Below are 27,903 nucleotides of genomic sequence, written 5' to 3'. Positions count from 1 at the left end.
CCCGCCCTCCCCAGATAACTGCAGATCCTTGATTCTTCACTAATACTGGGGGCATTGATATTTTTTAGTAATTCCTGCTAGTCTTTCCTAAGGGGAGGAAGGTTTTCTCACGATTCCCGCTATTCCGTTCATGTGAGTACTCCCTGCCCCCAAACCGCGTTTCATTTTCAAGTGGATTTTCTCTCTGCTGACTGCAAGAACAATGACATAAATACACACACACATACATATATATATATGCACAGGCGTTAGCATGCCGCAGCATGGAGGGGGTAATGTCACCTGCCCGGGCATGGGGCGGGACGCGCGCAGCGCCCGCCCCGCGCTGCCCGCACCGCCCCTCCGCGGGTCGCGGTGCGCTGCGCACCGCAGCGCTAGTGCCGCTCGCCGGAGCCCGGGCGCCGCGCTGAGCCCCGCCGCGCTCCGCTCCGCTCCGCCGCCATGTACCTGTGCCGGGCCGCCTCGCAGGCGCTGGCCGCGCGCCTCAGCCGCGCGCCCCCGGCCGCCGGCCGCCTCAAGCAGCGCGGTAGGTGCGCGCGCGCGCGCGGGCGGGGGGCGCCAGGTGCGGGGCGCGCGTCGCGGCCGTTGGCGGCGGCCGTTGGGAGGGCGGCGCGGCGCGGCGAGCCCCGGTGCGTGAGTGCGCTCGTCCCGGCCGCCCCCGCCCGGCGGCCCCTCACCCTTCGCCCCGTTCCTGCGCCGCCCGCCCGCCCTTCGCGGTCCCGGCGGCTGCTGGCAGCTCGTGCCCTTCCCCCCGGGCCTCCGTGGATGGATGCCTGGGGTCAGGGGCGTGCGGCGTGTGACACGCGGAGCCTGCGGCTGCTTCTGCAGCTGCCCACCGCAGTGCGCGGAGCCATTTTATGATCCGCAACGGCCCCTTCTCGCCTAGGATGGAGCTATGAAATTCGGCTGAAAGCTGTGGTGATGGATGGAATTACCTATATCTGTTATTCATGAGTCTTCCCCCCACTCTTTTTTTCCGCTCCCACTGCCATCGCAGTGAAATAAGTGCTCAGTCTTGCCCGTCCCATTGGCCACTGGTTGAAGTTATGGGTTTTAGCACGTATCTAAAGGTCAGCAGTCTCTTTGGGAGTGAAGGAATGTGTGCCGAAAGGAAAAGGCTTTCTCTTAAAGCGCTCTGCTTTTAAATGGAAAGGGATCTGCTGCATCTGGTGATCCTGACTGCAGCAGGATCGCCTGAGGACATGTAGAAGTACCTGCCCTTAGGTAGGGCATGTCCAAGCAGGCTAATTCCAGCACTTGGAAGCTCCTGCAGTGCAGCTCCTGAAAAAGCTTTAATTCTTTGGGGGACCTCAGCCTTTTATCTCCCTTGTCACCACACCTTGTGGCACTCGGTTGTGCTAAATGCTGTGATAAAATGGTACCTTCCAGTTTTAGTTCAGCTTTATATTTTAATCATCTCTCCCATAAAAAGGAAAAGAAAATGTAGCTTAAATCCCATAATTCATTTTTGTGGTCGTATTTTAGCAGCGCTTGTCCTTAATCTCAATGGTTTTCGTAGCACCTCTTCGGCAGATGTCATCTGGCAGTGTTCCTGGCTCTTCCGGAGAGAACATGATTTACTATCTCCTTGCTGGTGTTGCTGCTTTTGGTGGCTTATATTATGTAAGTGGAAGTGGATCTGTTTGTGCGTTCTGAGCTCACCTCATTAGAAGTGTGTTCTGTATTAAAGAATATGGTTGATGTATAAAGCACATGTAGATGACGTAGCATTTAATTAAATACAATCTAAGCTGCAAAGCTATAAGAAGACAAAAATCATCTTAAGGAACTAGTGAAATCAAATGCCTGTTGCTTGTGTATTTTACTGTTACATTGATGTATAGGACTGTTGTAATTTTTGGTGGAAAACTGAAGTGCAAGGATATGAACCTGACTGATCAGGGCACAAAGAAAAAGATAAGAAGGTAAGAAAAGAAGAAGATAAGAAAAGATGAGAAAAGAACATGCGTTATTAGAAAAGCATGTTCAAATTCTGCCTCTTTTTTTCCCCCACTTTTTCTTTAATAATCTTATTCCTTGACTCTAAATCTTATTTGTTCTTCATGTCTCTAAAGCCTCCATTTTGTAGCTTCCTTTCCCTCCATGATTTGAGTTAGTGACTAGCACATCCTAAAGAAAGAGAGAGATATGTGTTTTCTTCTCCCACAAAATAATCCTCTTAAGTGCTAAGTCGATGCTATTTGTTCAAAATGTTTTTGAGGTAGAATTGCGTGATAGCATGTGTAAAAGAAAAATAAATTCTGCTGCCGTTGCTCCTACTTATCTTTTAAAATGTTCTGTTCCATCCCTAAAATACTGCAGTGTTTTCTGAAGGCTGCTCATATCTTGTATTTTACTTTCTAACAGTAGACAAATCCAAAATGTAAATACATAAATATACTAGTGATTTTTTTTTTGCCTAGTTTGTATTGATTTGATAAATCTTTCAAAACTGGCAAAGGTTCATTCTAAAGTGTGTGATTGTGACTTTTTTTTCTCTTCATATAATGTAGTAGCTGTAAGCATGTAGCATTAGGTTTAGTTATATCATTTCTTTTCAGGCCTACAGAACTGTCAATTCATCCCGCAGCAACTATATTGAACATATGAATATTCTTCATGAGAGAGCTGAGGAACGAAAAGCCAAACATCACAGGGGTGAGTTGAACTCTCCCCCCTTTTTTTGGGGGGGGTGTATAAATGGATCTGGAGCAGGTTTGTAGCTTAGCTAATCGGGCCTTAACAGTGTCATTACTTGTCCTTGACTGTGAGTAAAGATTGCACGGTGTTCAATGAGAGCAGATTTTTGGTAAGAACGTACTGTTGAGGCAGTGAATCTGGCCTGTGATCAACCTCCCAGAGTCTCTTTGGATCAAAAGAGTTAATATGTGAACCATTAATTGTATATTGGGCTTTCACATTTGATGACTGAAAGCTTAATGAAACTTGACTAAATGCATAATGCTGTCAAAATCAGTTTTGTCCTTTTTGTTTGTTTGTGGGAGCAGATTATATCTTTCTCTCAGCCAACAGTTTGGCTCCAGGCCACGCGTCATCAGGGGATGCATTTGTTCAATCGCAGTACATTGAGCTAGGGTAAAAAAATACATTCAAAATATTGTAAAATAAAGCCCACTTCAAGACACACAGCTTTGGCTTTGCCGTTTTTATATTACAATGTTGTTGTCTATTAAGCAGACACCATCTAAATGTATGACAATTCCTTCCTTAGCACTTCTTGCTTAAATAATTGGACCAAGTTAGATCAAACAGTTGCGATGGAATGTTGCTCTTGTCTTCCTCCATTAGCGTTACAGTGAGGTTAATATAAAAGACAGAAGTTTAGCAAGTGTGGTCTTGCTATGAAAAGAAATTAAAAATGGTGTGGCAAGGATCTATATATGTATATATTTGATTTAATGTATTTGCATACATGCAAATAATAGAATTGACTAAAGTGCTGTGTTTTAAAATTCTTTTTCAGTGTGAGAGTATGCTTTTTCTGCCTCTAAAATTATTTATTTTGAAATTGTTAGTTTTATTGATGAAGTTCCACAATATATGCTTTAACTTTAAAGTTTTAAAATACATTAAAGTTTAAAATGTCAAAATACTTTTATTTCTCTTCTTTTTAGTAACTGAAAGCAATGCAAATTTTAAAATCCTTCTCTGGGTGCCAAGAATTTGACTGTTGTCCTTCCTTGTTCCCAAAATAAAAAATTGTGTAGGACTTATGAAAATTCAGGCATCCTTTGATACAATAGGCTGTTTCCCATTCATCATCCCTTTCATAAATGATTAAAACACAACCTGTCATCCCCTCAAAGCCAAACCCCTATTGGAACCAAAGCGGATGGATGTTCCTACTCACTAGTGTTCATCTGTTCAGGCTACTAAAGCACATTCGGAAGGATATGGTAGCTGTAAAAGGAGCAGACAGACCTTCCAGGGCACACAAAATCATGTTGTTACATTCCTCGCCCCCCCCCCCTCCTTTTTTTTCCTTAGAGTACTGAGAAGTTTAACTGTAGCATAACAAAATATTTGAGTGAGGTATCAGCAAAGTTAATGGCACTATTTGCATCCTGAATCTATACTTATATTGTGTGTGACTGGGGTGGGAATGCTTAACTGTTTCACTGTGACTTCGTGTACTCTCCACACATCCCATAATGTGATGCCACGTATGGCTAGTGACTTGCTCACAGAAATGTCCCAGTCAAAGGCCGGTGAGTGCTGCCTCCCTTATTATGGATAGTGTGAAGTCTAATCCTGAATGATACTTCTAGTACTAGAAGTATTCTAGATGCCTAACTACATGTCCAACCCAAAGTTTTCAATTGGATATTTGAGCTAATCCCAGGCAACAATACAAATCTATTGTTGAATCAGCTTTAACATACCTTTTCCTATGAGCTTTCCTCTTTAATCCTTCATCAGTGCCAACTCTGTGCTCCCAGAAGAGGTTTCTCCTCCTGTTTTTCCTATGGAATCCTCCATATGCTTTCTGAAAAGCCTTAGCCACTGTCTTCCTCTTCTTTCTCCCTCCTGCCCCTCCTCGCGTAATCGTATTCTTGTGTGTGATTTGTAGCACACTTACTATAGTATTGCTATTCCCAGAAGTGCCACTGCTTCTTTCTCCTATTATTTAGTTCCAGTTAGTTCTTACACTTTTCATTTCACAGCAAGCACTGTTTATAAGTGATTAAAAACTCCTATTCTCAAACTAATCTAACATTTTTAACATCACATAAAATCAAGTTTAAAAAGAAACTATTAAACACAGTGTTGTTAACCATATGAAATGGTAGATAGAAAACTAGTTGACAGCACATTTGTGACATATTTGCTGCATGTATACTGGTAAAGTAGAGAAAACTTTCTAGCAGCAAGAGTCTATACCTGGGGAGCAGTTGATGAATGTGGAAATTCATTCAGATGAGTTTCCCTCTCTGTAGTGTTTGCCCCTTCTCTTGCATCCATTCCTTTTTTGGAGAAAATTGTCCCCTCGAGTCCGAAATGAAAATGTTTATTATAAAAAAAACCCTGCATGTTGCAAACAAAACTGTTAAAACAAGAGAAACAATCAACTGCTTTCAGATGTGCTTGTTTATTAGTGGATTGATATAGTATTTGGAAAGGTGAGATTGCTTAGAAAAAGATGTAAGAGCAAATTTTCTGCAGCTCTTCTTAATGGAAAGCTACTCTCAAATTTAGGAGTGGATTTTAAAAAGACCCTGGAAGAAGCCTGGCTGACTAGAAGTAGCAATAGGAAACTGGGACATCATTTGAACTGTAAAGTGATGTTGGTTTTGCAGAATATTTTTACTTGCTTATTTGGCAAATAGTGCAGATACTGAGTTATGTGTCTTTCATTCTTGTGTGTCTCCTTTAAACTTATTCCTGATCTCCTTTTTTAGCAATGATTTTTCTTTTTAACACTGTGAAGCTGATTCAATCTTTCTAATCATTACTTTGCTTTTACACTTTCCAGACTAAAATACAAGGGAAATCTCTTTCCAAACCTGAGGAAGTTAAATACAAAGGACAGTCGTTCACGTGTACCTTGCAGCCTACCCTGGGATGACTTTATGCCTTCTCTTGTAAAACTCCGTACTTGTGAGACTTTAAAAGAAATACCTATGCTTGCAAGGCCAAACCATATTGAGCTACTACTGAATCTGCTCTGTGGAAGGCAATGCTGAGATTGAGAAGCTGGCTGTTCTGAATGAATGCACTCTTTATCTGACTGTCCAATAAAATGTACTGAATGTTGAGCTTGGCTATTAGTCTGTTCTTTCTATAATCAATTTAGTTCTTTGGAAGATATCTTTATCTTAAAGGGACATGGTCAGGTTGTTTAATATAATGACATATGTATGTATATATAAATATATACTTTTTTTTTTCTGATCAATGAGTTGACTTATGTTTAAATTTGAATATATGAAAAGATAGCCATGAACTGGCGTAAGAAAATGAGTAAATGATCAGTTCCTAAACAGATCTAGAAGAATAAAACAATTTCTGACTATGTCTCCTTAAGCTATTGCCCTCCCTTTTTCTGTTCTTGCTTAGTTTGCAACTGTATTTCAAACTTTATTTCCTGTTCTGTTTTTCACCTGGTGAATTGGGTCTAGTGATATATTCACAATGAACACTTGCTGTATTACCTCCTCTTGGACTCCACTTGGTCTTAGTGCATGTTTGCATGGTGTTTGTGCATGTCTTCTCTCTTGCTTTGAGCTGTTAGTTTTTGATAATTTGTCTCAGCCAAGGATGAAATAATGCATGCTTGTAAAACACCAGGTTTTCCAGATTCTACAGTCTTACCCACAGCAGGGAGACAGTTCTTCAAGAGAGAGCTGGGATTTTGCAAAAAGAAAATGATTTATACTTCCAGTAAAGCTAACTCAGGCTATTTAAACATTACCATTTATTTTCCTGTTTATGCATCTGTTTTCAATATGATTCTTCTATTTGTTTATTCTGCCCCACAGATGTTTTATGTCTTACCTGAGTGTTGTAGCTCTTACTGGGAGTCTACACTGCAGTCAGAAGTGTGATCACAGTGTGCTCAATCTAGCTCTAAAGCAAGCAAGGGGAATAGGGCAGCGTAGAGCTACGAGGAGGTGCCAGCCCCATCCACGAAAGTAACTGTGCCCTGGGCTCTGCGCTGGGCTCGTTACGGACAGCCAGGTTAGCGTATGGATGACCTGCATGGACTGAAGTCGCACCATGCACTGCAGAGCACTTAAGATGGGAACGTGATTGGCGATAAGCTGCGTAAAAGCTCTCAAGTATGACAGTGAATGTGATAACTCACACTCACACAGGAATCCCATTCACATGAAGTCCGTGTGCGTTGTTGCTGACCCTTTCAGTAAAGTGAGTTTGTAGACACGCTTGACATGGTCCCTCTTGCTCCCCCAGCCCCACCTTGCAGTCATTTGCTTTATGCAACACGTGTTTCTGTTACTACAGCAAAGCGGTTGTGGAACTCAGTAATTAAGAATATGGTTTCCTGATCTTGTAAGCATCTCCAATGGCATTGCATTAGATGAGATGGGTGGATTAACTCTTGATTTCTTGCCTTCGTTCCTGACCCCTAAACAGTGCTTCATTTTTAATTGAAATGATGCTGGTAAAAAGTGGTTGGTGACTTTATGTTGCATGCATGCACTTTATGCTTTCTTTATTGTATTAAATAAATCCTTAAAAGGTGATGAAGAGGAGACAGCTGAAGTCACCGAAGCAGAGGCAGCCACAGAAGAGACTGGTACAGTAGCTGCTGTGGGACCTGCAGCCCTGGATGAGAGTTCTGGGGTATCCTCAGAAACTGGAGGGCAGAGTGACTTGCCAGCTGCAGACGCACCCGCTGCTGTGGAGGGAGCACAGCAGGAAGCTGCGGCTCACCTGGAAGCTGCGGCTAGTTCAGAAGCTGCTAACACAGAAGCTGCTACACTGCAAGGTTATCTTATGAATGCAGTTCGTGTGTGTGTGTGAGTTGTGAGTTCTTAAGCTACCGCTTCATGCTACAGAGTGCTAAGAACAAACCTCAACATTCCTGAGGGTATCTCTTCTGCCGTGAAAACTAACTTACCTGTTACCTTGACATATTGTGAGCCTGGGGTAACAATAACTTTCAAGAAAGTGCATTTAATTTGTGCCTGTAAGTGTGATGCCTGGGGCACCAGCATTATTGTCTAAGACTAGTAGAATGAAAAGTTTATTTTACTACCATGTTCTATCTCTCTTTTTCAAAATCTTCATGTCCAAATGAGGATATAAAACAGTTGTTCCAGTGATCTGGTTCTTAAGGGTCTGTTAAGGAATCTAAATGCTATATTTTGCTATTCCTAGGACATTTCACAGTAGCTTATATAGCTATTTTGTTAATGTAACATCAGTAGAAACTTGCTTATCAACCAAAATGTCACAATGATCTCAGTGATAAGGAAATAACAGGTTAAAATGTTGAATAAAACAGCAAGGCAGTATTAAATACTTAAGTAATTGTATCAATTATTCTGAGCATTTACCTTGTTTGAAATATTTTCACTTCCCCAAGCTTTTTAAAATCACAGTAATAGTAATGCTGAAACTATCCATAAGTTTAATGAATAATAGAGTTATAATTTAACTTGATTTTTAGGAATCAAATTTACTTACTGCTAAACTCCAAGTATAGATAAATCACTTTTACCTAAATCAGACAAAAGCTGAAAGGGGTGCACACAAAGCAATTATAGTTTTTTCAGCAGGTAGGAGAGTTGCAAGTCCTTGATGAAAGAGAAACTTCACTGTGATTCTTCCTTTGGAAAGGAAGCCTGTATGATTTCCAGCTTCTCTTCAATGTGGAACCTTTGCTACACACCTATTTTTGACTTCATTAGAGAAAATAAATATGTATATTTATTTATGAGAGGTACCTCCAAAATGCAAGTCAAACCATCTCCATGCTGAGATGAAAAATGTTTTGATTGGTGGACTGAAGATGGTTATATTGCCTTAAAAGGTATTAACAGATGCTGTTCCATTTGTCCAGAATCGTTTCCTTCTCTTTTTCTTTGATGACTTTTTATTGGGCAATTGATGCATCTCAATTGCTTTTTAGCAAAAGGACTTGGGGGATAGTTCTGTGTTTCAAATGACACAGACTTCTGTGAAGGTTCTAGATACAAATGGGAGTTCAACATGTGTGAATGATTCTTTTTCAGATGAACACAGGAACTAATTTAAGTGATATCTTTTAAAACAATATTTAGCCCAACCTTGTAAATGTAATACAGCTAATAGAAAAGTAATATATTAATGGAAAAATTGTAGTGACTACTATTGTTTACATAAAAAGACATTTACAAGAGAATAGTTTAAAAATAGTATTTAAAGATCTCGATTTCTATAGAATATTCAGATAATCGTAAAAAAAAATAGTTCTGTATGTGTTAGAGTTAACAAATCGGAGATGTAAAGATGTACAGGATGTGTTTTTAAATGTCTTGGAGTATTTACCTCTGTCACTGCAGAGCAATTATAAAACTTCCCTTTAAAGAAGTGGACTTGCTTGTAGCAAGAAGTGGTTAAATATTATTTTCACAATGCTTATCTAAGGATATTTTTTTATTTGCTTGATACTGTAGTATTTTGCATATGATAAATGTTCCTGTCACTCTCCTGAAGATGAGGAAGCTAAGGCTCCTCAATCTATCTTGAGGAACATTGTGCTTAAATGGACTAGGTCTCAGGATCTAATTCTAGATGTGATGATCTTGTGTAGTTAGTGCTATTTCATAGGAGTAAACATGTTCAACTCTTAAGTTACTGCAAGTGTTGATTGGAAGTAGATGTGGTGAATAGAAACTAGTGATTTCTTGGATTTTTTTTAAATTCCTTTTTAAAACTATATTTTTTCCTGGCACCATAGCTAAGGAAAATCTCTTCTGTTTATTGGATATTTAAAAGGGATTCTGAGGGCTTTTTCAGATGCCCTCTATCTAGTCTTGCTCCCCGGGCTGTTGTTTGCTGTGTGGATAGTTGCCAGAGGTGAACCTGTGGGGGAATAAATCGTCAAGAAACCTTTACCTATTGTTTCAGCCATCTTTCTTCCAACCTCTAATCGGGGTGTTACACATTAGGCAGAATGCTTCCCATCACAGAGCAGAAGCTGTACTTCATCTCGGTAATTCCCTGACGGAAGGGAATGTGCTGACCAGTGTAGTGTTGCCTCTTCCCTTTTGGTGTTCCTGGCATGTTGTAACAGGATTCCGAGGTCACGTTATTGTGCTAGTTGCACCTAGTCATTCCTGGCCCAGATCACTAATAAAGACTATTTCAAAAATTGCTCGTAATTGTTGTACTTAAATCAGGAGCGAGCTGCATAAATCTCGTAGGAGTTCATGTGAGGTTCCCCAGCAGGGCTGTGGTGCTAAAGCAGCCGTGTAACCTGAATCCTGCCATGGGAGGGTGCCGCTCCGCAGAGGCTCGGGCACCAGGTCACCTTAAAATTAATCTGGCTGGCGAATCTGGGTCCGCTCCGCGGGGAACAGCGAGACTCCTGAAGCATTTGTCCCCGAGGCCGCCAAGGGACTCGTGTACCCATGGCTTTTGACCACGTGTGTCTCGAGCAGCACGTAGGCCCATGCTCGCGACTTAAACGAGCATCTCGTTTTAAAGCTAGGTGAAAGGTTGTATTTCCATTGACTTAATACTTAAAAGATGGTATTTTGACTCAGAAGTCTGTGATTTCTATGCATCAACGTTCAACAATGTTTACCTGTGACAAACAGCTTTTTGTATTTAAAAATATATATATATATATTTATATTTTTTAAAATAATTGTGGAAATACCCTGCTATTCTGCATCCAGTCAACTTAATTGTTTATTGTATCCTTTCCATTCAGAGAGGAAAAGTCCTTGTACACCTACTGAGGTGGGGAAGCCATTTCTCTTAGAGCTGACGAGGGAAATACCTGCTTACTCAGACAAGGATACTTATTTAAATAACCTACCGGTTTCGTTGCAGCTTGATACTACTTCTGCAGGTGAAGGTGCAAGTATTCTTAATGTTGCCATTAAACTTTTGATTATGCAGATAATAAAATTTCTTTTTATCTGTGAGGCTTTCTGAGTTCATTAGGAAATGTAAAGAATCCGGGACATCTCTGAATGTGTGAAGTTCCTGATTTTAGGAAGTTAATTACATTTTAGCTGCCTGGAATTCTATCCTCTCCTCACTTGAAGGAACTTATCCTCCACTGGTATTTGAAATTCTGGGAAATACTGTTGCCAAAAAGGTATTGTCAGTCCGGTTTTAGCTTCCTCTAAGTGCCATTTTCTGTACCCAATCAGTTCAGCTATTGCAGTCGCTGTCTGATGCTGGTACGTTTCATGTGTGGTTTTTAGTGTGCATTGCGTTTGCGGACTAGAAATTAATTAGTTCTGGAACAGAATGGATGCCTTGAAATGCACAGGTCGGCAACCTGCCATTTGCTGATGCCTAATGGCTTTGTTGTTGCGTTAGTGACAGTTTCAGTTCCTGCTTCAGTTTCTGTCCTGATGCTATAAACCCTTCTCCAGTTCTAGTATGGAGGCGTAGGGCTTGGCACTGTCAGCTGGAATAGCAAAGCAGCTGTGCCATGGCCGCGCTTCCACGGGCTTCTGCCTTCTGGAGCAGCTCGCTGAGGATCACCGTGGATCCTTCTCCAGCTTTGCGAATAGTGGCTGTGTGAATTCTTGTCAGCGCAGTATTTCAAGCACTGTTGTTCCGTGACGGCGTTTAGGAAGGCCGAGGGACTGGGCTCGCAGAGATTAGTGTGTGAATGTGCCAGCACTTTCCATGCTGCGCGCCGAATGGCGCTGAAATGCCTGCTGTCTGCACCCCGAGAAAGGAACATGGGCTGCACGGACAGGAGCTGCTGCTCTCTAGAGGGATTTTGCTGACCCTGGCAGCAAACAGACAAAAACGCCCTGTGTGATCAGCACGTATTATTTGTGCTTGGCATGCTACTAAACCCCATTCAAATGCTTTCCAGTTTATGCTGAGGTGATGGGAGTGTTTCCAGCACTGCTGCAAAGTCCTTGAAGTTACTTGTACCTGCTGATGCTTGTTGAGTCTTTCAGACTGGAGTTGCACGGTAGAGCAGATGCGTTCTTCTAATCACGTGGTTTTGGGAGTTATAGGAAAGGGGAAACCATGTCCAACCTGGAATTCTTCACAGCCGCAGGTGTTGTGGTAAGGTGCAGGAGGCCTGGGGCTGGCCAGACCTTATTCATGATTATGCCACTTATTTACAGCTTGGCCTCGGGCTGCACTTTTCCCCCTAATCCCTTTTGTCCTTGCACACATAGATCAGAAGCTTCTTGTAACAGGTCCTGCTTGCCATTGTCGTGGTACAGAGCCATGGCGCTACACGGGTCTCTAGTGCAGAATGTGCAACGCCAGGTAAACGTAGGCTTAGGGGAGGTGTTCGTGTCATCTGACTATGTTTATGCCTAATTACTGTCCATAATAAAGGTCTTCTGTTCTCAATCTCCTTGTGCAGGATTTCCTTCCCCACCGATTATAGTATTCTAGCTAGCTAAATTAGATTTCTTCATATTTGTGGAAAATGTCAGATGTTTCTCTTTGACATTTATCCCTTTCTGCATTTGTCTTTCTGGCTACTATGTTTATCTTCTACCCATCGATTGCCATAACTTAACACCATTGCTAGCTCAACTTTCTTCTGGCTTTTCCTTCATAAAACTGGGCTTGTAGATGAGTCATTAGAAACAAAATTTAGAAATAGCCTTGCAAAAGATTTAAGTGTCTGAACACATAAGTTGGTATTACATAGGAAAAACTATCCAGTTTTAACCACCTTATCTGAAGAGATTTTTACAGCATGCACTGATACTTTTGCATGCGCTGGTGTTATTACTATATGAGGGGGAAAAATCATTAAAATGGAAAAAGGCCAGCACTTCCCAGCTAAGAGTGCAAACAAGCAAGTGTGGGAAGGTGGCATACAGAATAATTTCAATAAAACCAACTGTCTATTTTTCTATTGTAGAGCAAGTTGCAGATAACTACATTAAAAATAAAATTGATTAATTGCTGAGCAACAACTTTATTTGACTCAACTTAAACTGTTACTGTTTACTTCATAATGAAAGTTAGTACTTGTGGTTTGTTTTTTTTGAAAAGCTTAAAAAATGTAACATGCAGAAATACTGTATATATTAGAGATCATGTTACAACGTTGCAGATGTACTGCAATATTTACAGAGATAATACTGCAGCATTTGGAGAGAATGACAACAGTGACTTCTTTTTCTTTGCCTATGGCAGCAGTGCATGTAATAAGAATAATGAGATTCTTTTGTATTTTTTGTCCTGTTTCTCATTGCAGAGAGAAATACCTTCCCCCCCCAACCCCCCCCCCCAAAAGAAAATGTGGTGATCTTTGCTCCTTTGAAAAGTATGCAAGTTATTAAAACTTGGCACACTGCTTCATATGAAAAGTGCTACAGGAAATGGCCATCTCAAATGTAAACTTTCCTTAGAACTTCGGAAGAATTTAATGAATCAGGTGGTTAGAGCATTTTCACATATGCCTTTATATGAACTTGCACTAATTTTCCTGCTGATCTATTCTAATAAATGGAAAGACACAATGAGGATTCTCATTTCTGTGAACTTGGCAGGCCTGCAGCTGGGCTGCTTTAACACAGTAACAGCTTTCTAGCAAGATGATGTACTTGATATTTTGCGGTTCCTCATGTAGCTTCCTTCTGGATTAACATTAACTGCGTACATTATATGCATACATACTGTGTACATAGATTTTAATGTGATCGTTACAGACATCTCTCTGAAGCTTTTCTTCTAATCATCCATTGCAGAATAAGCTCATTCGTAGCATCTTCTGGTCATTAGTGTGAAATAATCAGGCTGTTTTACTAGCGACCTGCATTAGGCATGAATAACCTGTTAAATGTTTGCTTGAATGGAGGTGTTTCTTTCCTCCAGTTTAGAAGAAACATTTTAAGAAAGTCCCTCATGACCCTGTGGTCTGGGCTTTTGGCTGGACTTCATAGGTTTTTTTCCTCTGTGTTACTTAGTTACTGTGTTACTTGCAAAAAGAAAAAGCATCCCTTTATAGTGCCAGAAGTGATTAGGAAACTTATCCATTCCTCATATCCCAAAGATCTTGAAAGGGCTGCAAGTCTGTAGCTCAGGTTAGCTTAAGGCACAGCGGAAAGGTGAAAGGCACAAAGCTCTTTCCTGATGTTAATAGGCTCTAGGGAGCTGCCGTCCAGCAGAGAAGGCTGAGACGGGTGGGTTTCTCTCCATCCACAGGGGGCTGGACCTGGGCGCTGAGGCAGCCTCCTGAGGGGTGCCCTTCCTCAAGCAACTTCTTGGACAGGGCTTGCTCCAGCAGAAGTTTGTGCAGCTCCTGAGCGAAGCAGGTCAAGGAACTGATGCGACTGGGAGATAATTGGTGTTTTGTTTTTTGATTATTGTCGGTTCCCTGACTCAGTTCAGCATGTAGCTGCAGAGCTGTTCGTGCTGCCGTATTGCACGGAGAAAGCGCCAGAGAGCCGAGGCCACCCTGCAAGCCAGAGCTTGTGCTGGTGGTTGAGCTATAGCCTGTACAAAATCCAGAGAGCTGAGGAGAGTGGGAGGATTCGGGAAAACACAGTGGCCAGTGCCACGAGTGCACATAGGTGTGACGTTCATTGAGGTTCCTCTGGTGCACACAACTTTGGCAAGAACCATTATCTAAGGAGCTTTTTTCTCTTCCCTTTCCTTTAAAGAAGATATGATGGAAGTGCAAGGAGTTAAATGGGCCTCAATAGGAATCATGATTTCTTCTTACCCTTGGTGTGCTCTCTGCTGAGCTCCATCCGAGGGAATCAGGTGCTCCAACCTTGCGTGTTCTTATTCTGCAGTCTCTCAAAAGGACCATCTTGAATTAATTTTAAAGCATGGCAGAGTGTGACTTTCTCTAAGTGGACTCTACTCTGCTGCCATTTTTTATTAGCAGTTCTTTCAATTCTGAAAAGCTCCCTCCCAACTCTTTCTCAGTCTGAGACTTTCTAGAGAGAACTTTTTCAGGTGAGGGAGATTATCTAAGCAAAATAGCACTTTCTAACTTTTTAAAAATATAAATCTATAAATACTGTTTTTTTCAAAAATATTTTTTTCTTTCCTTTGGAGTTATTTTGTGACACTGGTTGTGCTGCTTAAAATATCAAGGCCTTTCTTGTATCCTGGCCTTTGTTCATGTGCATTCAGTGGCTCCAGGCAGATGCCTTTTGTATTATGCTGGGCAGCCTGTATTATTTTAGCTTTAGCCAAATTCTTCTGCAAAGAATTTTTTTGAAAAGTAATTGAACACGACATTCTGCATGAGAGGTACCAGACTCGTGTTGACTGCTTAAAAGGAGAAGAAGGTAAAATGGAAGATAGTGCTGTCAGTGAAATGATTTATCTGAGAAAAGCATATTTTTACATCTTAAGGTGTCAGGGGGATAAATCCTTGCCTGTTCAGATTTTTGTTTGTTTTTAACTTAAACAACAGTTTCTGTTGAAATGAATCAAAGGATCATAATCAAAATATGATGTTTTTAATAAATTAGCAGGGAAATGCACAAGTAGGATAAATAATTTTGTGATTTTGGTCTTAATATGAAACTTCTATCTTGTTTAAAAAAAAAAAAAAATCCAACCTCTCCCAGAGCAGGGAAATAAAATACATATAATTTTCTTAAAATCAGGAACATCTGTCTTTTTCATGTGTTGTATTTATTATACTTGTAAGATCACTTTAAAAATAGAAAAGGGAAAATATATTTTTTCTAAGCTATAAAAATATAATACACAAGTTCATTATAAACAAGACAGCTTAAATAATTGTGCCATTTGTATTGGTCTGTGTATGAATTGGATCATTAAGTGTTTAGGGAAACAAACAACCAAAATCTTCCACACAACCACTCCGAATCAAGGATTCTGATTCAGCACTGAGTTGATTGACCAAAGTGACCAAAAAAAAAAAAAAGTGAGATTAATATACTGAATTCTAAGAGCTTTTGAGCTTTTAACATTATTATTATTTGATCAATCACGTCCACTTATTTTAATGCTGCTGTATATGATGCAATTTCCTTTATTTGTAGGTATTAAGAGACAGATATATTTCTTTCGTAAACTGAAGTGCTTCATCTGGATGAGGAAGGATGGCAGTGGCTCTTTCCTTTTTGCCTTCGTTCCCTTTCTATCTGCTAAGGACTTTTTCCTAACGATTAATTGCTGACTTTCTCCCATCTTAGTGGACACCTGAAGATCCCAACCTCCTGTAAATATGGCGGATTTTCCGGAGTACCTTTAAATTAGCACCGAGGGACCTTCTGTGTCCAGACTTGGCTGGGCAGAATACTCAAGCTTCTCATTTGTGGTGTGTTTGCTTCTATCTCTTGGCAGTGCTGACAGGTTACTCATGAAAGCTGCTTATTTCATCATGGCCTTGCCTTGGTCTCTCCAATCTCGCGTATATTGCTGTTTTCCTCAGGAGCTCGGAGTAAGCTCAGGGTACCCAGATTACCACGGCACCCAGGGGGCCATGGCTGGCACTTGCTGGAGGGCTCCGGTAGCTCCCTTCATGTGTGGTGGTGGGTGCAAAACACAGCTTGGGAAATTCAGCTTTGTGCTCACCAGCTCCTGCACAAAAGTGCTCTTCCCAGGGAGTTTTAAAGATGACTTAGAGCATCTTCTTCCAGTTCTCTCCAAGTAGTAGGATCTGGATACTGAAAGTTGATTAGGATCTGGATACTGAAAGTTGATTTTTCTGTTTTTTTTTTTTTTTTTTTTTTTTTTTTCCTTTTTATTCCCTCTTTATTATTACCCAGAACAAAGACCCTTGAGAATTGCCTAGGCCCTGCATGTCCCTGCTTATTGTGCTTCTGTGTTTGCTGGGAGGATGCTGTGCTCAGCAGCGCTCACACCGCTCCCATGAAAGCCCCAGTAATGAAAATCACCTGGAACAGTTCCTCTTGCGTGGTCCTGCTCTGTCTGTGCCGCAGCTGTAGCCTTTGAGAGAGCAAAACCTAAACCTGGTGTCCTGAAGGTCTGCGGGAATGATGGCTCTATCTAGCGCAGCTGAAGTGGTAGGGATACAGTTTGTGAAACATAACGTTTCTAGGTGGAACTGGAGGTCAGTACAGCACCAATAAGCTATTGGAATGTCCTAATGCTACTGCTTTTTAGAAGAAAAAAAAAAAAGGGCAACCAAAAAGCCTTTGATTTCCTTTTGTCTGTAGAATTAATTTCCTTTTTTTTTTTTTTTTTTTTTTTTTTCTATTTGCTTAGTAGTAGCTCAAAACAGATGTGTTTTCATACCACAAATACTTTGGTGCTGTGCTTGGTAGTGGGCGTAGTGTGCTACTGCTCAATCATGTTCCGCGTCGGAGCCGGCGGCAATTGCAAGACACTGGCATAAAGACAGGAGATGGGTCACAGCCATCGCTCGCTGCCCAAGGAGTCAAGGAGTGCCGAGTTTCAGAGCGGTAACAGCAGGGAATCAGTTAAGGTGCTTAATCTCTTAACTTTTAACTTCTCTGCGATTTATTTTGGAAGAAATAAGTGGAGCTTTTCTGGAATTTGAATTAACAAAATTATCACATTCCTATAGAGTATCAAGACAGGCTTATTAGTAGCTTCAAAAAGAACATTAGTGTTCTTACCTACTTCTTAATGAAGCAGCATGTAAATGCTGTATTTTACATGGACCAAGTAAGAGAGATTAAATAGGACTGGAAAAAAAAGAAAAGAAATACATGCTGATGAAGAAGAATGATGCAAAACACTGAGTTGTTTAGAGGTTCACCTGACTTTCAGAATGGGGTTAAGTTTAACAGGTAGGGAAGCAAAAGGAGAAATTCCTGAACTTTGGAATGCTCGTCCCGCTCGCGGGTTAGTAGGGAGCAGGTTCGCAGGACGCCAGCAGCGCTGCGGTCAGGATTCGGAGCGGGGCAGCTGCCTGGCTGCAGATAATCATTAACCTTGTGTGCCAGCATCAAAGCGCTTCCCAGGACAGGAGAAACGAGTTCGCGGCGCGGACTGCACAGAGAGCGCTTGTGCCAAAGCCGAGCTGCACCCAAGCCACCAAAAACACCTGAGAATTGTGCGCCCGGGTAATGTTCAAAATAATTTTCACATTCCTGTCATTCCGTGACAATAGGCTCGGGACACCTGGTGGCAGGTCTGAAAAGTGGTAGTTGTCCAGAAAGGACTTGAGAAGCAAAAGAAAAGTGAATTTCATCAAAATCCAGTCACTCGTATCATTCTTTTGTTGAGTTGTGTGTACCACAAGACTGTCAATAATCTGGATGCAGAAATGTTTCCAAGTTCTTTTTTTTTTTTTTTCCTCTGGATGAAGTTAACCAAAACTTTTACTTGGGCCACCCCGAAATCATGCAAAGAGCATTCCTGATGTATATGCTACAGTGCATTTTTTTACTATAAGGAACAAACGTGACACTTGTTTAACAGGAACAATAAGGGAAATGTAATAGAAGGACCACACAGCACATATTGCCTTTTTTTTTCTTTCTTTCTTTTTCTCCCTAGTAATCCTTAGAAGCTCATGTTGTGTTAGTGTTTAATAGTTTTCCATATATGTACTGGTAAAACTTTAACAAGGTGATAATGCAACATCTAATTTCATCTATAATCAAGAAAGCTGTAGTTGTTAAGAGCAGCATAATTACAAAAAGAGCATTTTTAATGGCTATGGTGCTCTGCTCTAAACACCAAGGAGCACTTAGGGAGCTTATTGCAGTAGGCTAAAAAAAGGGTCACAAGATGACTTGTATTGGGCTGTCTGTATTTTTCTTACAGATAGGACATTATGAAATGGATAATGAGCCAGTGCCACCACATGTGATGCTTTGGTGAACAAGTGTGTTCCCCTCCCAAACTCTTTCCAGCTTTCTCCCCTTGAAAAGAGCACATAAGCTGTGACAGTAGAAAGGTTGTTCATACAAAATTGTCCTACGGACCAAGGTTTTTAGAAATTGCCATGTGTAGCAGTTACTAATTTTTTTTTTGTTGTTGTTTCTTCAAAACTCATTCAGTATTCTGCTAAATAAATAGTTGACTTTCAGAATAATCCACAGTTAATTATTTGCTAATGATAGTTTAAAAACCCCATGGGATAGCAGCTCTGCAGGTCTCCTGTTTAATTCATATTTTGTTCTTCCAGTGGAACTGTTTGGTCAGCCAGTGTTGCCGATGTTGCGGTATGTGGGACAGTCTGTAACAACAGAGTCCCTGTGTAACTCAACGTGCGGAGCAGTCAAAGCACGCAGTGGTGCTGAGACCCCTAACAGTAGGGTTTGAATAATACGAGGGAGATTTACATGTAAGCACTGGCTGGTGTGCTCGGTCCTCCTGCGGCAGATGTGTGCCAAGGGTTGGGCAAACAGACGGGGTCCAGACCTCTTGCACAAATACATTGCCTCATCCTTCACGGCCCTGAAAGAAGGCTGGCTGGCAACCTTGCTCTGCTGGACCACAGCCTAATCCCCCAGCCTGATGATAGCACTTTGCTACATTAAAACATTAACATTTATATTTTGCACATCATCATTTCAACAGAAACCAGGAAACAAAATGAGGGTATCTGTGAGAGAATATACACCTTAGAGAATATAGACCTTTGGCTAAAGACAGTTGAGGGGCTGCTCTTCAGAGTTTTCCACCCAAGGACAGAAGAGTCCGATACTAGGCACTATTTTTCCTGGCATTCCGCTTGCAAGCTTTTATTTCCATGCTAAAATATGATCACCCATAGGTCTTGTTGCCCTCAATGTCTTGGGTCCAGCGTGTCCATGAGGTGGATGTGTTGTCCGCGGCAAGCCTTGAGTGCTGTGCCGTGTTTGCGATGGTGAACGGGAGCAAAGGCACGACGATTACCTCTCTGATTTGATTATAGAAGCTGAGGGTGAAAGCTTGGACGCTGCACTTTCTCCTGCCCACGAGGAAAACTTAGACAGTGTCCAAGAAGGAGTAGCCTCAGCAGCTCAAGAGGTGCTGGACGCGGCCGCAGGGGATGAGGACGCCGGCGCGGAGGAGTCCGGGCAAGCGTCAGCAGGTGCACAGCGCGCCCGGGGCGCAAACGCTTCGCTTCTGAGACGTACAGCTAGCGGCTGTTTGCATGGCACTAGCTGCAAGGGCATCGGTGGTGTCACCCGTTAAGTGACACAGTGTGCCTGCTAGGGGATACTGTGCTTGGCATCTTAGTGTCTTTGTGAGTGAGAATTTAACTGTGGAGTTATTTGCCATGCTTTAGAAATAGGTATTACTAAGCTAGACCGCTGGGGCGTTTCGAGCTCAGTGCTATGCTGTGTGGCTAAGTAGCTAGATGCAAAATTTTACTGCGGGAGGCTGGGGGGAAAGAAATTCTCCCTTTTGATGAGTGTGATGTGACAGTTTTTTTTTTCTTTTCTTTAGGCTTACTTAATTTGAAAGATGTATTTTTTCCTAATTACATTCCTATAGACAAATATAGAACACATGGTATATATAAACCTTACAGTGCTTCATTGCAGCTGTTGATTATCAGTTCCTATATTGCTATTGAAGATGCACAGTAAAATATGTGTTAAAAGTCATCACAGGGGAGATTTTCAAAGCAGTATAGAAGTTACTCGGTAAAAGAAGAACTCGGTAAAAATTAGAAATAAGAAGGCTACAAGGAATATGTCTGTATCTCTCATATTACTTGGAAAAATCTTTTCCCTTAGCCCAAAGGGCTTCTCTCATTCCCAGTTGAGTAAGTCATCTCCTTTGCTCTGTACTTGTACTATACCACACGAGAGAAATGTTTCTTATGGGTATTTTTGTCTCTGCTTTCAGCTTCCACGGAAGGGATGGCAGCCGAAGACGTTGCAAAGGAACCCTAAGGTACGGGTGCCGTTCCCGCAGCTGCCCGCGCTGCCCCTCGCTGCTCCTCAGCCCGCGAGCGGCGGCTGCAGCGTGGGCGAAGCCCGCACGCACCCCTGCGTGGTGCAGCTCCGCTGCCATCCAGCCAGCGTGCTCCGAGAAGAGCTTCACACGGGGATTTCTCATCATTTAGGGGTCACTGGTGGCACTTCCCTGTGGTACTGATCGTTATGCTGGCTATTCACTTCTGGCATTAATTTAATCTTGTGAAAATTCAATTGGGCCCCAAGAGTTGTGAGAAATCCAGTTATACTGTGTGCAACCAGGCTTCTTTGGGCCTCCACTTAAATGATACAAATGCTGGGCTTTGGGGCTGTCACCTTACCGAAGTGTGCTCCTCTCTTGCCATCCTGCACGTCAGCACCGTGGGGTCGTGGCCTTCTGACCCGGCTGAGAGGTGGTTGCAACAGGAGTCTCTCTGCACGTGTAGCTTGCACTGCCAGCACGTAGGGAGCGAAGGGCTCTCGCTGGCGCTGGCCTCCTTGAGCGCGCGCCCGGCTGCAGCCACAGGAACTAAGGGAGGCACAAGTAGCTCAGCTGCCCTCGTTGCTTTCCAGAATAAAATACTTTGTCCAGTTTTTGCTTTCCACATGACTCTGCCTTCCCAAATGGACTGTATGACAGTGATAGAAAGCTAAGTGGACCTTGGTAGAAAAGATATTAACTAAAACAAACAACAGAAAGTTACGCAAATAAACCTCCCAGGTCACGATTCCCCATATTGCTTTTGCTCCTGGTCAACAATCGTATATTACCTTTTGGAGCACCGATGCAAGTGTGGCAGGAAAGGGAGCAAAGAAAGTGTGTTTCTCATTGTACCCTGGCAATGCGTGCCCTGAATACAGTTAGAGCATACTAGTAAAGTTGTATGTGTTCTTCACCAGTTCACACTTGCTTGTTCCATCATCCAACTGAAAATAACAGTGTCTTTACACATCCCTTTGCTAAAAGGCAAATACCATTAATTTCATCAAGAAATCAACCAGTCTTCGATCTGTCCAGTTATTTTAGTACTTAAAGCTAATTAAAAAGAAAAAAATCCAAACCCGAAAAACTCCAAAATTGTAAAATATCTTACACAAGTATTCTGTAAGTTAAGTTTCTCTACTACTCGAATTTGAAGGCAAAATATCAAAATAATTTCAATGACAGGAGAAAATAGAATCCAGTTTGCTTATTTCTTTTAAAGGAGACCTAATTATTTGGTGAAGGGCTAGCAGTAGTAATGGATGAAACTTGATGAAGCCTCGGCCTGATGCTGGCAGCGTCTCTGAGCGAGCGCCCGCCCTTGTCCCGCGCTCTGCCGGGAGCCCCGCAGCCCTCACGCTGCCCTCACGCTGCCGTGAGCTCCTTACCGCAGTAATCCCGGCCAGCACAACTGGGTTAGCTCGTGCTTAGCGTTCAGCAGGTAACTATTTGTAGAAATAAGGCTTAGTGGAATTTGACCAGCGTATGGAGGAACTCATTAATGTCTTGGTGACGATGAGGGGCTCCTTGAAATTCTACCTTGTTGGTGGGAGCACAGCGAGTTTTACAAGCCATCAGACGAGGGTGGTTTACCCAGGTGTAGTGCTCATATGCTATAGTGCACTTAACCAAAAATACAGTGTACTTTGGATGTCTGCAGAGGAGAAAGTCATGATGTATCCAGGCTGTTGCTAAACATCATTTATTTCTGCTCTCTCTAAAACACGTTCTTTTCTTCTTTTTTCCCCAGTGACATCATTGAAGCCTTTGAAAAGTTTAATGGAAATATTTGGGCAATCAACCAGCCAATTCCTGTGTGAAGCCTCATCCTCTGCCTTGGAGACATAAAACAAATTGTGTAATTTGTCATAGCCCACACTCCCTATTAGGATGACAATTCATTACTGAACCAGAGAACCTAACACAATCTAGGCTGTTTAGAGAGATGCTTCTGTAATTAACCTCTCTGTTTTAGAAAGGAGCACCCAGTAATAAATGTCAAAGCACCATCCAGAAACAAATGCATATGCTGAGAGAAGCAGTAGACTCAACAGAATCTGTCACACGAACTCATTTTAGTTCTTCTTTGTCTAGTTACCCACGCTGATGTGTTACCTTTTGTCCAAACTGGGCTACAGATTTGTAACATTGTACCATTCCATGTTAAATTTTAGCAAGAAAGTTTCACTATGCTAAAATCCTACTGAAATTACTTGTTGGTATTTTTAATTTGAATAACAACCTTATTTTCTCCTGAGTTTTGAATTTGCAATAGTAACGATAGGACATTTGGTTGTACAAAATCCAGTTTTCCTCCTTCCTAAACATTTCAGGTACTATCCTCCTTTGCCCAGCCGTATGCAAGGAGAAAACTTTCTCAAAGTTTAAAGTAGTCACCTGCTTGGAGACCATTGACCTTTAGCTACCTGACAGCAAATTAGAGGATCTGTGAAAATCAAAGTAGTGCAGGTTGAAGTGATCATGAGGGGCTGGGAGATGTGGACTCCGTGGCCACCCAACCTTACTGCCCTTGTGGAAGCCCTTCCGTGCTGTCCCGCCACAGTGGGGATGTGCGGTGGTGGCACCACGAGCTCGGCGGCTTCAGAGAAGACTGTCACACAAACTGAGAGTGATGCAGGCCGCGGTAAAGCTCCTGTTTAAGGTGATGGCATAGGTTTGCAAAGGCACAAGAGTTCTTAAAAGCTAGTGAGAAACCCATAGCCTTGGAAATGCAGCACAAGCTGTTACTTGTCAGAATTTTCTTTCAGAGAGAGGCATGTAACAGCTCAGGCAGGGCTTGAAAAGTGTGGCCTTTTATTCTGTTTTTCAAAACGTGTAACCAGAAAATATATTTGTTAGTATTATCTTAATAATCTACAATAACTGATTTGTATGACAGTGTTCTCTTGAGCCCCTCTTGTACTATGGGTACACACGTGTATGCGTATGCACGTGCATGCATGTGTGCATCTACTACAAAATTTTCTACTGAGATCCTCCTGGAGAAAAGCATCACAGCCATCCTGAAATGGTGATAATTCTAATTCGGATGCGAGACAAGGCATATCACATACAATCTATACAGAAACTGTGAATTATAAGGTATAACTGACTGCTTTTTCTTCAAATGGAACCTAGGAAAAGCAAAAAGGAAAAAAAATACTATGCTAGACCATTCCTACCCCTTGCACAAAGACACATATTGGGCCCCCTCCAACATGAAGCAAGTTGTTCTGACGTAAATACAGCCTGTTGTGTCTGCACCTGCTTGTGAAGGGCCAGCACAGCGCGGAGACCGCCGAGCCTCGGGAAGCAGAACCACAGCCTCCTGCTTCACAGGTCCAGCCTCCGCGAGTAAAAGCGATTGTTGTAGACAAAGCTGCTGCAATAAAAGTCTTAAACTGATATTTTGGGTGAGAGTCTGTTTATCTGGTAGATTAAGGGTCCTATGCTGTGCATACTCTTAATGCACTTTTTTTTTTTTTTTCCCCAGTTATTTCCAGTGATAAGTCTGTTTTTAATTTCTACACCTGGCAGGCAGGTTTCTGAAATTGTAGGCCTTGCTGAATGCCCCTTTCTCTCTGGAGCTGCCCTGGTAATGGACAACATATATTAGTCCTCAAGAACTAGTTCCTAAAGAATTGAAGCTTAACCTCTAGTGTGGTTTCCAGAGGCTTTTTATCTCTCTGATTTCAGAAAAATTAGTAGTATCAGTATAACCTGTAGCGACTCTTCACGTCAGAGACCCTCTTAAAAGGAAAGACTTCTGAAGGCCACAGGAGCAACGAGTGCGCTATGAAGCCCTTCAGCGACGCCATGCAGTGCAGCACTGCCTGCTGCAGCGCTGGGCTATCCCCAACTGAGCCACACAACTAGTTTGGAGGGCCTCGTCACCCCATCAGAAATTCCTTGTCTGCTTTAGGTGGTCCCTTGTCTTCATCAACGACTTCTACTAGTCACGTTAGTGTGAAGTCTAATTGCCACATGAAGTATTTTTTTATGTCATGCACCCTAAGAAAGGTGAAATTTGACCTGCTATGCAAAACACAAACTGGGCACTGGGTCATTAAGGAGAATAGGAGATCACAGCAGAGAACAGACCCTCAGGGGAGATGGCAAGAATAAAGGAGATAAGGAAAAAGTTTGTGCTTGAGAATATAGTTAGAGCTCAGAGTAAAATCTGTTTTCATGAGTTTCACTGCACCTCTGCAAGTGCAGCTCTCTGTGACACCCACTGGCAAAGCCTTTCCCCTCCCTCTAGCGCTGCTTGGCATGGAGGGGGCAGCCTGCTACTGCCCGCAGTAACCCGCAGGCTCAACCGCCACAGGCACGCCAAGGCAGCGCAGCAGGCGCAGTTTTACTCTTGGCCTATTGATGTCAATATAGAAGTTCAGTTTTGCTCTCCTAGGACACAACCCACACATTTAAACTGCAAATCAGCATTTAAGGCTTGGAAAATCTGAGATTGAAATATATTGACTGAGATTTCTTATGCCCATGCTTCAATCAAATACTAATTTTTGATTTCCTAATCCCCACCCCTCAAAAACCCCAAGCTTTAAGGTTGGGCTCTTTTCTTCTCCCTTCCCTCCTAACTGGCCAGCCCAACTTCTGTTTTACAGCCCAAGGGAAGGCTCGGGGACACCGGGCTCCTGGCAGCCAGCTGCTGGTCAAGGCGATGGGCCCTTTATTTTAGGTGAGCCTGGCAGCGGCGCACGAGGCCACAACGCATGAGCGTGGCCTGGCCCAGCTGCTGCAGGTGCTGCTCGCCCTCTGCTGATGTGCGCGCGGAAACTCCTGCCCAGGGCGGAGGGCCCCACGACACGCACAAGTGTTGCCTGTGTGAGGATGAGGGGGTGAGCGTCCCTTGGTGGTACTCCTGCTGCTGCAGCATTAGTGCGTTTTTGCTGAGCAGCTGCCCTGTTGCTGCCTGGACGGCTGGGCCTGCTCAGGCTGTTGCAGGAGAAGTCACTCTGCGTTAGGTCACTTGCTGCACAATGTGGAAGGTTTGCAGGATTATGGAAGTGAAGGTCACCTCAAAGTTAGAGCTGTTGGATGTCATCCTGGGTGACTGCTAATTCTTCCTTTCTGGTCTTGGATCTCATCTTGGATGACTGGGAACTTCTCCCCTCTGGTGCTTGCTCTGCTGCTTGGGGTGCTGAGTGAGCAGGCAGCTGCCCCGCTCCTACTGAGCTGGAGAGATGGATGGAAACTAGAGGTTTCCGCCCTGGAACCACTCATGCTTCTTTGAACTATGAGTAAGTGAGCAGCTTGCTAATGTTATATGGCCTGATATTGGTTGAGTGAGCCTAGGCTGCAGGTTCTCTGCTTACTGACTCTTGCCCCAGTGCACATGAAGTCTGTAGCATGCAGTGAAAGCAGCTGGTGCTCAACAACCTGTATATGGCAAAGAAAGAAGTGTGGATTCCTGTGGAGGGTAGGGCTCTTCTTCTTGGGGACTGTTGGCTGCTTGTGCCAGCTTCATGTGCAGATTCAGCTACTTAATTAGCTATAGCTCTTGTTTGTATAGTGATTTTTTTCTTCCTGTTTTCATGACAGCATGAAGCTCAAAAGCTGAGATGCACGTGTTAGCACTCTGCCCTTGTGCTGCAGAAGGGTTGCTCACTGCTGCAGCTCCGTGCCCCGTCTCGGGAAGCGTGGCCACCTGCACCAGGCCCTCTCAGTTCGGCATCGGCTGCAGCGTGCAAGCCAAAGAAATCTAAAGGAAAAATATGAGGAATAGGTGGAAGACAAGGCTAATATGTACTGCGATCAAAACTCCCCCTCTCTCTTCTTCCTCTTAGCAACTAAACTGTCCACAGTTCTGTGAGAGCTTATGGACACCCTTCCTATAACGGGATTATTTATTTATTCTCTGGCATTTTAGTTCCCGCACCAGGCTGTGTGTGTGGGTGCAGCCGCAGGGAAGAGGCCTCGGTAGTTTCAGGGCCATGTTCCCCTCCAGTGAGGACTAACCGAGCGCCACTGACCGCTGGCCAGCGTGCACTCACCCTCTCCAACAGAAGAGGGCACTAAATCAAAGACAATATCATTGCCAAGGACTAGAACAGGGAAAGCACATCCACATCCCCAAAACCTGCAGCTGAACCATGCAGGAAGAAATGAATAATGTATTTTTCCCCCCACTGATTGCCCTGATTTTGTTTTTTGTGCTTAACTGTAATTTGGAGAAAATCTGTTCCTTTTCAGTCTGCTGTTGCAGCAAGCGACTAATTTCCAATGCAAACTACTCTTATAACAAGAGAGAAGCCAAAGTGGGAGTAACTGTTTGAGGCTTGACAGTTCTTGACAATGGGACTACAATGGGGCAGGATTTGAATGTCCTTATTTCAGTCTAAATGATTAATGAAGTCCTACAAAATCAAAATCACCGCAGTCTTAGCCCTTTTCACTGATTTAATAGTGTCGGGAGTAGGGGGAGGTTCCCAAACTACTTAGGCCTGGCCATAAATAGAGACAAGTACTCTGAAGCGCTTGAGGTTATTGCTTAAATCTCTTTATAAGAAAACTCTAGTCTTTTTTTTTTTTTTTTTTTTTTTTTTTGTCACCTGCTTTCCGGCATACATATTCTCAGAATCTTGTCTACTACTATACTAATTTTAAGTTAGTCTCACTCAAGCCCCACCTGTATGGAGACATTTAATAATGGCAGAGCTTGTACATTCATGAATGAAAATAGTCTCCAAAGCTGAAATAATGTGCTGTTAAAGATAAGCTTTTGTTTGTTTGTTTTTGAGGGCAAATCTTATTTCCCTCTTCCTTTAAAGGAATATAGTTGAAAACAAATGAAATAGACCAACGTAAGCATGTTCTTTATGCATAAAGAACTCTATTCTAGCAAAATACTGCACTCATTCCAAAGAGTTTCCCTTTAGCAAATGGGTCCTTTTTGGAGTTTGTCTTCTGCAAAGCCCAAATGAAGAAATTCGATGCACCATGTGCATTGCAGGCATTTTTGAGTGGAAATGTGGTAGAATAAAGTCATCTCATTCTGACTTGGATTCTTTTCTTTAAAGTATAGCAACTGTGCCAGATGCATGCTGCTACATCCTCCTCTTCCTTGCATCCGTGTAATCCCTTTTCTCTCAAAAGCAACCCTAATTCTGCCAAGGTCAAAACTGTGCTCCTGAAAGCTTTCTTTCAGTATTGCATTGCTTCTATGTTCTAGACGACCATGTAGCTCCCATGAAATCAGTGGTGTCACACGCCTACAACAGCGAGGCTCTGTGCCAGGCTCTCCAGGGCTATGTTACTCGACAAGAGAAAGCAGCACTGCCATTTTAAGGGAAAGGAGTGTGCGCATGTGTTGCTCCCTTCCACTTACACCTATGTCACTAAGGGGGAATTACAGAGGAAACAGAATGAGCTCACAAAATATATGGATTATCCTTGTAAGTAAGAGAGCTCTTTATTTAATGCAAA

General features: G+C 42.7%; 1 protein-coding gene across 1 annotated transcript; it reads left to right on the top strand.

Annotated features, from left to right (window-relative positions):
- Nucleotides 1-430: 430 nt before the first annotated feature.
- Nucleotides 431-19,746, top strand: MGARP (mitochondria localized glutamic acid rich protein). The gene is made up of 5 exons (XM_088526477.1): nucleotides 431-526; nucleotides 1,520-1,623; nucleotides 2,562-2,658; nucleotides 7,223-7,471; nucleotides 19,484-19,746. Exons 1-5 carry the CDS (start codon nucleotides 442-444, stop codon nucleotides 19,744-19,746), a joined length of 798 nt encoding a protein of 265 aa, XP_088382603.1. The 5' UTR covers nucleotides 431-441.
- Nucleotides 19,747-27,903: the final 8,157 nt, after the last annotated feature.

This window comes from Tinamus guttatus, unplaced genomic scaffold, assembly GCF_059628265.1.
Source record: "Tinamus guttatus ecotype Peru unplaced genomic scaffold, ASM5962826v1 Tinamus_guttatus_pri_ptg000247l, whole genome shotgun sequence".
NCBI classification, from domain to species: domain Eukaryota; kingdom Metazoa; phylum Chordata; class Aves; order Tinamiformes; family Tinamidae; genus Tinamus; species Tinamus guttatus.
The sequence above is the reverse complement of the archived record's forward strand: the minus strand, read 5'-3'. Positions and strand labels throughout refer to the sequence as shown.

Excerpts from the sequence above, each read along its gene's own strand:
- MGARP (XM_088526477.1), top strand. The coding sequence starts at position 442 with ATGTACCTGTGCCGGGCCGCCTCGCAGGCGCTGGCCGCGCGCCTCAGC. Across the intron at positions 1,624-2,561 it reads CTTTTGGTGGCTTATATTAT|GCCTACAGAACTGTCAATTC; the intron begins GTAAGTGGAAGT and ends ATTTCTTTTCAG. Across the intron at positions 2,659-7,222 it reads AAAAGCCAAACATCACAGGG|GTGATGAAGAGGAGACAGCT; the intron begins GTGAGTTGAACT and ends AATCCTTAAAAG.